This window comes from Hippocampus comes, unplaced genomic scaffold (assembly GCF_001891065.2).
Source record: "Hippocampus comes isolate QL1 unplaced genomic scaffold, H_comes_QL1_v1.1 scaffold174, whole genome shotgun sequence".
NCBI lineage: Eukaryota > Metazoa > Chordata > Actinopteri > Syngnathiformes > Syngnathidae > Hippocampus > Hippocampus comes.
Window position 1 is genome coordinate 4,199,595 of NW_017805983.1, and position 9,004 is coordinate 4,208,598.

A 9,004-nucleotide genomic window follows, 5' to 3' on the forward strand; every position below is an offset into this window, starting at 1 on the left:
CCTCTGGTGAATAAAGAGCAGGTAGCCTGTTGAGTACGATGTATGCCACTGACACGATTGTTACTTGTTTGGAACTATTTTGTGTGGAAGGTTACCGTGTTCCGTGTCCATATAAATAAAGGTGGTGGAGCTTCCCTGTGTTCGTCTGACAGTGACAGTGCGCTGAAGCACGTTGAGAGTTCAGTGGTGCAGTGGTAGCGACCACACTGAAAATAAGAAAACGTCTCCAGTGTTGTGCTTCGAACCAAGTCTAGTCATCCGAAATGATGTCTACACAAAAAAACAGAGACTTCCGCGCAAGATGGACAAACAGAATCCACATAGTCTGACTGCTGTGTTCAAAGCAAACTTGAAAAAAAACGAAGTATGCAACCATGGCTTAAATCCACTGTAGGCTGAGTACTAGTTTACCTTAGATGTACACTTTATAATTTTATATTGCTCTGTTTTGATTCCCTAAAAAGAGCTGTTAAAGGAGCTGTTAAATATTTTTTTCACTGTTGTTGGTGGACAGTAATATTGTGTGAGAGATTATGTGTGAATAACTGCTCCAAGTGAAAAATGTTCATGTAAAATTGAAAATCGAAATTGTTGTTTCAGTAAATATTTGCATTTTGCACATAGAAAACTGATTCATGATTCCATGTAGATGAGAGCATTAAAATGGGAAAAAAAAGGACAAAAAGATATAAAAGAAATTTAGAAATGATAAAAAAGTGATTAATTGCGATTAATTATGAGTTAATTATGACAGTTGCGTTTTTAATCATGATTAAATATGTTAATCGTTTGACAGCACTGGGATATTTGGCTTTTGGGTGAAATTTCAGGACAAGCTTAAAATGCATTCACACCTATCCAGGTGGACTTAAAGGTCAAGAGTGACATACTTGGCCACCATCTTTTGAGTAATACTTTAGAGATAAGATCGGTCCGAAAAAAATCGAGCCAGACCCGAACCGGCCCGAGGGTATTTAAGCCCGACCCGGCCCGAGCCCGATCACTTAGCTTGATTTGCAGGCCCGAGCCCGAAGCAAACCCGACATTTCATATTTTATTTGTGAGGACTCGGGAGGAGGAGGGGTGATATCTGATAACAAAGCCTGCCTTTTGTAACAAAATCTAAGTTAAACAAGACTGTATAAACATTTACATCTTTTATATTTCTGTTTCTGAAGAGGTTACATTAACCGACAATTTTCTATCATTTGACGGATTTTTTTTAAGAGTGGACGGGGAAAATTTAAGGCCGTCCGTCATTTTGACGGGTTGAAAAATGGGCCGTAAATCATCAAAGCAGTACGTCCTTAAGAAATAAGAGAGAGAGGCAGAGAGACAAAAAAGAATAATGATGGTGGATCATAGACAGAGACAGGAAGGAGTTCTTTGAATTGTCATTGCAAGAGTTTAGTACACTACGTGATGTGATGAGGCGACTTCTGTTGTGCGAACCACGGTCTCTCGTGGCCAAAACTATTGACGGCCTCGAAAAAAAGAAAAAAAAAAAAAAGTCAGCGAGAGAGAAGCCCAACCCGACCCGAACCCGAGGCAATGATTGACATTTTAAGGCCCCCGGGTCGGGTCGGGCTCGGGCTCGGGCGGCCCGATCTTACCTCTATAATACTTAGAGCTAAAATTATTTCAAGCATACTTTCGTTAGGTTTTTTTTTTTTTACGTATAAATACAGTTGAGTTGAGTTGAGGAACCCACCCAGATTCATAGTTAGACCCAAAGCAACACGCTTGACTGCGAAAATGCTTTTGTTCGGCAAGCTGTGGCGAGTAACGGTCATTTAAAGAATGCAGAGTACCAGTCAGCCATTGCACTGCATTGTTGATTGTCCCGTTAAGTGCTCTTTGCCACTGTTAAGAGTTATTCGGCAAAATGCCTAGGCGCTGTATGGCGATGCACTGTTCACATTCAGGCAAACAGTTAGTTTGAGTGGCCAAAAGAAAAGAATAGGGCATGTAAGTTGAGGTTTTGATGGTAGCGGTGTTGTGTTAGCAGGTGTGTCCAGTCGGTAGAGAACCATCGTACACTTAGTGACAAGCCCATACAACCTGAATAACAATTTTTCAGCCAGTGATTGTGCCCCTACATGGGCCTAATTCCATCTTCATGGATGACAATGCTCCAGCTCATCAAGGCTGCATCATCAGGCAACGGCTGCTGGAGACTGCTGTAACTTAAATGGAATGGCCTGTGCTTTCTTCAGACCTGAATCCTCTTGAACACCTGTGGAATCAGCTGATTCGCCATAAAGAGGCTCGAAACTCTGCACCCCAGAACCTCAATGACCTGAGGGCTGCAGGATACCATGCCTCAGCAGACAATAAGTCAACTTGTGAACAGCACGAGACGTCGTCGTCAAGCTGTAATTGATGCTCAAGGGCACATGACGAGTTATTGAGACGTTTAATTTTTTTGTTGTGGCGTACCCACCATTGTTGTTAACTTTTGTTTCAATTAATTGTTTGAGATGAGGAAATCACCAGTGCATGCAACTTCAATGTCCCACTGTCATGATATCACCGTTAGTGTGATATATATTTTTTACATTTTCCATAAATTTCATAAAAGCCAAATATTCCTAACTTTTCGTGAGTAGCGTTTCTTAACACACACATACGCACGCACGCGCGCGCGCGCGCACACACACACACACACACACACACACACACACACACACACTGAAACAAACAAAAAATATCCAACACAGACCTCGAAACACCAACATTCATTCAAAGTGAAGCCTTGAGAGAGTGGAAAGAAAACAAGCAGGAAACTCCAAGACATAATTAAGCTGACCTGATAAACTTAACCGACCCAAGATTAACTCAGCCTTGCTCAGCTGTTAATGGACAAACACAGAACATACTGAATAACAGTACATCAAAGTATGGAACCCACTTTTCTTAACATAAGAGGTCCATTGATTGCTATCAATGTCAAAGCTCTAATCAGGGTTGGTATTCAAAGTCCAAAAGGCCCAATCATGCACTACCTTTAGTCCCTTATTGGTATATTTAGAAACGTATTCAAGTTAAAAGTAGCAAAGAAGGTTATGATATGACATAAAGGCATGCCAGTGAGCCTGGGCTCATTGAGAGGGTTAATGCGGATTGGGTTGGTGTACAGGGCAGACCAGGAAGCATCGCAGTGACACAGAGCGTGTACCTTCAGCTTTGAGTGAATCTCACGAGACTTTCGTTTGGCCAAGACCTGCAGGTGACTAGAGACCTGAAGGCGGATTGTCAAGTTCGGAAGGCAGCAGAGAGGACAGGAAGAAGAGGAAAAGAGAAAGAAGACAGAAGATAAGCTCAGAGGGATGACTTTTATCCGGCGGGCGCCCACCTTGATGCTCGCCTGGTATTCACGCACCCTCTTGCGGGCCAGAACCTGAATGTGACTAGACACCTATTGGCCAGGGTTAACATTAGGAGAGACGGATAACATTTTTACAAGGAGGATTTACTTTTTTTTTTTTTTTTTTTAATAGTGTTAGATGCCAAATGAAAATGAAAGATCACTCAAAGGTTGCATTGTAACCGCCAAGGTATGCGTACCTGTTTGCGTGTGCGTGTCTTTCCTGTCCGTAGCTTAATATAGCGAGCTATTAGCTCATTTCGACCTACAAGTGAAAAAGAGAAATGACATCACAATGGGACTCCAAATAACTCATTGTTTAATGACAAATATTGTCAAACGGAAACCATTTGTTTATGTCACAGTTTTGCTCTATGTGTGTGTGTTTTTTTTTTTTTTTTTGTTTCAGCACCAGCTGGAGTGGAGGGCCTTCCTTTTTAGCGGCGCACCTGTGTCTTGTTTCCAGTCAAGCCTCGCCATGTATTTCAGGACTGCCAAGCGGCTTTGTCTCATTTGGATTATTGACCTTGCTCGCTTTTTCTGCTCAAGTGATATTTTCTAGACTTTATGCCCACGTTCATAGATGCTCTTTTTCTGCTGGATTTTGTTGTCAAGTCATTTTGGACTATATTTAAGTTTCGCGTGTTTGGATTTCATTTTGTGCACTTTCGGTTGTTAAATTTACCTTGCCGTTTGCAAGCGCTTTTTGTTTATATTTGGTTTTCCTTGCTTTTTGTCGCCAGCGATTTCTGTTCAGTTTTCATCGGTCCTTCGTTTTTCTACAAATAAATATTTGTATCACGCAGTTTATTTGAGTCTGCATTTTTGGGATCCACAGTCCACCCGGTTTGTGTTCAGTTTATGCAGTAGGTTTACAGGAATTAATGTCATCTTCCCAAGCCACAATACAAAAAAAATCATTCAAGGTACGACATATGCCAAGAAATAATATACAGTACAAATCCAATTCAAATGAAATGGTTTGCAAATCAAGTTCAACCTCTCTCTGTCTCTAAAATAAAATAGAAACACACACACACACACACACACACACACACACACACACACACACACACACACACACACACACACTTATTCTCACAAGGCTCGCTTTGAAACTTTGAATTTTATGTCTTCTACATTTTCCCCAAAAGTTGGGACAGGCTCATGTTTACCACCGTGTTGCATCAGCTTTTCTTTAAACAACATTCAACTGAGAATTCTTTTGCACCGACGAAAAACTTTTGCGTGTCAATTTGCGTGTCAAAGTAAACTTGAAATGAAGACCAATTATGAACATGACAGTAAAAATAGTTTGAACTATATGGAGGATTCATTTTAGACTGCTGCGGGACTTTGACAGACTTGCTTAAATTGAAGTCAAAGTTGGTAATTGTTGCTGGCGGATGGCCATGGGAGATGAAGCGAAAAGGGAGGGGAAAACCAGAATGCAGGTCACCGTAGTTAATAGGCTTCCAAAATGTGGTTGGGACAAACTGCCTGGTCAGCTCTTACTCTCACAGTCTTCCCCCTCCATTCCAACCACATCCAAACAGCTGTTCATCTATGTACTCACTGCGGCAAATACAGTTGAATCTCTTTTCAACGGACCCCGTTGACAACATTTCGACCCCTATAATGTTCACATGTCAAAGTCGCGATTCCACATAATTCATTTTCCATTTGCCGATTTTGCTTATGACGAACACCTTTATAACGTAAACTTCATTATAAAGACCAGATTGTTCACACAAAATGGTGAAAAGACCTGCGTTACAACGAACCATGGGAAGCTAACTGCCTCGACCTTGCTTATGATCAAAATGTGGAGCACGGGATTCCCTTCCATTGCTAAGCAAGGCTAGTGATCGTCTCGTACACTGTTGTATTTCCGGAGGCACGGCGCTGTCCTGCGCACATGGTCTGAAAGCATATCTGGTAAACGGAAGCAAATTGCTGTGAAGGCTGAAATTGTCTCTCAATTTCAAAAGGGAGTCTCCCAGACGATGCTCAGTCGAGACTATGAATTGGCAACGTCGACAATTTTGACAATCATCCGTAATGGCAATAAAATCACGGCAGAGTTCGAGGCCAACAGAATGAAAAATGATCGTAATCGTCTTCGGGCGTGGCGCATCTTGAATTGGAGAAGGTACTTATCATTAGCTCACTGAATGTTTTCAGAGATGAAGTAGGAACGCTACAGTTGTTTGCTTCATGTCTTATAAAATCATTTTCCTTCATACTGTTTACACATATTTGTACTTGACATTCATTCATCCACTTATCCTCACGAGGGTCGCGGGGAGTGCTGGAGCCTATCCTAGCTGTCTTCGGGCAGTAGGCGGGGGACACCCTGAACCGGTTGCCAGCCAATCGCAGGGCACACAGAGACGAACAACCATCCGCGCTCACACTCACACCAAGGGACAATTTGGAGCGTTCAATCAGCCTGCCATGCATGTTTTTGGAATGTGGGAGGAAACCGGACTACTTGGAGAAAACCCACGCAGGCCCGGGGAGAACATGCATGTTCTCCCCGGGCCACGCAGGGAGGCCGGAGCTGGAATTCAACCCGGTGCCTCTGCACTGTGAGGTCGACGCGCTAACCACTGGATCACCGGGCCGCCTGTACTTGACATGTTTATACTATATTACATGTTTATGTTTTTACATCTAGAAATGTTCATACAGTATTATCCATCATAGTTGGCGGCCATTTTATTGGAAATGTTTCAAAGGAACTACCGTTATATCGGACAGATATGTTCAATGTACGTTGTACCAAGGTTGGACTGTATAAGATTTCAGGAGGAATGGGACCAGGGTGATCGAATCAAGCCTCACAGACCTGATCCAATCCAGGACAAAGCAAGCATGCGCTGACATTGTCAACATCATCACCACTGTCTCTCCTTCTGGGAAGTAGTGCTGCTGAGTCATTTCAGCTTAGACTGTTTAATAAAACAAAGAAATGCGACTGACTCAGACACATAGCAGTCATCTCCAATTCCCAAAACAGGACACACACTTTGCTGGCCATTTTCTCCAAAAGGAGACGAGCTTTTTTTTCACGTTTGCTTAGTAGTGACTGCTGTAGCATAATATAAATGGAAAGTGTACAGGAGGCTGCATGAAGGTAGACGCAAGGGAAGTGATTAAAATTACGAACCTTCGGTACATAAATCTTTCCCCATGGTGGGGTCGCGGTAGGGGTGGGCCTGAGGAATGAAATCTTGGATCTCACCTGAATAAACTCATAAATTGATGAATGCTATGTATGTGTGAAATCTGTGCCAGCTTAATTGAACACAGAGGCGAAATACTCACAGGAAGCCATGACTTACTCTCTTGTATGAATGGCAACACGTGAATTAAAAGGTTTACTGTAGCTTTTGCCATCTAATGAAAGATCATTTTTTGTTCTACCTCTCACTGTATGTCGCTGGGTAAAAGATATATTTGAAATGAACAAATCATTTTCAGACAAATGCCATAAATTGGATAATTAACTGCGGACCTTAGTAGGAAATCATTGATCTACAATCTATGTCATGATAACCTTTGGTCATTGTACACCTTTTTGTCTTCACATTTTGGCTACACTGAGATTTTGTTAAATTCCACGTTCTGCTTAAAATAAATAAATAAATAGACAAGAGATTCATACTGGTTCAAATAAATGAGTTACTACAACGTTGATAAAACACCAGCTTACTATCATGTCAGGTATTTTTAAGAAAGGGGTTTGGATTTTTCATTAGTTAGTCACCAGTTAGTTTTCATTGTGGTTGATTTTTGTTTTTTTGACTTCAGTTAGTTTTAATGTGTTTTCCCTAAATGCTTCGTTTTAGTTTCATTTTATTAGTTTTAGAATTTGTCACATATAAGGGACCACAGAAGCGTGGAGCTGCCAATGTGGAGTACAAATATTTTGACTGGCAAAGCCGTTATAATGTACTTGCGAGTATGTTCGAATGTATTTAAATACACGCAATCATACACGTACGTTCAAACATACGAGCATACACAATCCTACAAACGTCGCATTTTCCTAAAATGCCACCAGTTATTGACTTGCGCATGCATCGTGGGAATAAAATGCCCAACGTAAATCATGCATTGCAGCCACAATAAAATCAAAAATGAAGAATAAACAATGTTCACTTAGGTTTTAACAAATGTAATTTGTAAAGAAAGTGGAAACCGGAGTAATTTGTTCTTCCTCACCATACATCTTGCCCTCATCTGAAAGTATAATCTTCCTCCTGCCGCAAGGAGGGTAGATGGCCAGAGCTTCCTGAAAGCTCTGCTCGATGTCAGGACTCCACACCCCTTCAGGGTCGCCGTCCAAGCCCCGGTCTGCCCCGTCACCAAGTCCATCTCCATCGCCACCGCCCTCCTCCTGCGCCCCGTCAGGGCTGCTACGGCAACTCCACTCCGACGCAATGATGACGGCTCCAGCCACACCTTGAAAACACAGGACATTTCAAACATTGGCGTTCATCGAGGGCTCTAATGATTTTTGCATTCTAATAAACTAATCCACAATTGTATGTGAATAACATTATCAGATAAATTTATTCATACTCAATTGTCTTTTTTTCGTTTGTACCTAATGATGCGTCACCACCTTTTCATTGTCATTGGCAAGTGAGTGATTGACATGTGTGTCAATCATAGACATGATTTGCCCAGTGTTAAAAAGTGAGTCATTCACTCAGACAGCTTATCTTGCCATAGTTGTCTCCATACATAGCCGTGCACTTTTTTTGCTAATGACACACCCCTTTATTCATGTACCGACACGGAGAAAGGTAATTGCTTAAGGCATGTCAAATGAATGCATAGCACTTGCAGTATGGCATTCTTAAGGCTTCTTTATACTCGCGTGGGCAGCGATTGCATGGGAAATCACAGCGGTAATGCAGCGCACAGTTTACCTTTATACTCACGCAACCACACGCGTTTTTTTTGAAAATGTGTTGTAGTTTCCCTTCAAGTCGGATGGCGTCACTATGGCTGCTATTAGGGATGTAACGATATCCAAACGTTACGAGACGATATCGTGACATGAACTTCATGATACAATAATTATCACGATACTGTGAGGAAGTTGGCAATATAACAAAAGCTCAAAACACCTTATAAAATCTCACGACTTTGTAAATAAATAAATCATATGGGGGAATGGGGCACACTACTCTGTTTTTGTACATAACAGCAGTGACAGAGAAATAGGACTTGCCAGGCATTTTATTGTCGAGTGCTCCTACTGGCTCAACGGAGCAAAGTATCATGGTCTATATACACGTAGTTCACAACGCTGTATTCGATAACATTTCATCTTGAGACACGCACACAATGTGAATTGAGTCAATTTGTGGAGGAACTTGAACGTGTTAAGTTTCCCTCCAACTGGCGATTAGAATGGGTCTTAAACGTAGGTGGCCAAAACATACCTAATTCAAAGTAAACTGCACTAATAAATTAGCCATCAGGGGGTGCTGGAACTGCACAAATGTAAAATAACCTGGCTTATTTAAAAGATGTGGCACTTTTAATATCGTGACATGACAACACATGACAAGGACGACATTGTGGTAATTTTGCCGTGATCGTTACATCCCTAGCTGG

At 41.7% G+C, this 9,004-nt stretch overlaps 1 protein-coding gene across 1 annotated transcript in view; it reads right to left on the bottom strand.

The window, feature by feature from the left end:
- Positions 1-8,124, bottom strand: part of tead3a (TEA domain family member 3 a) — a 16,781-nt gene extending 8,657 nt beyond the window's left edge. The window contains exons 1-5 of the mRNA XM_019890664.1: positions 8,106-8,124; positions 7,598-7,837; positions 3,568-3,632; positions 3,356-3,418; positions 3,179-3,241 (exon numbers count right to left, since the gene is read on the bottom strand). Of these exons, the coding sequence (XP_019746223.1) occupies positions 3,179-3,241; positions 3,356-3,418; positions 3,568-3,632; positions 7,598-7,837; positions 8,106-8,124 (450 nt within the window). The remainder of the gene's footprint in view (positions 1-3,178; positions 3,242-3,355; positions 3,419-3,567; positions 3,633-7,597; positions 7,838-8,105) is intronic.
- Between the last annotated feature and the right edge of the window lie 880 nt (positions 8,125-9,004).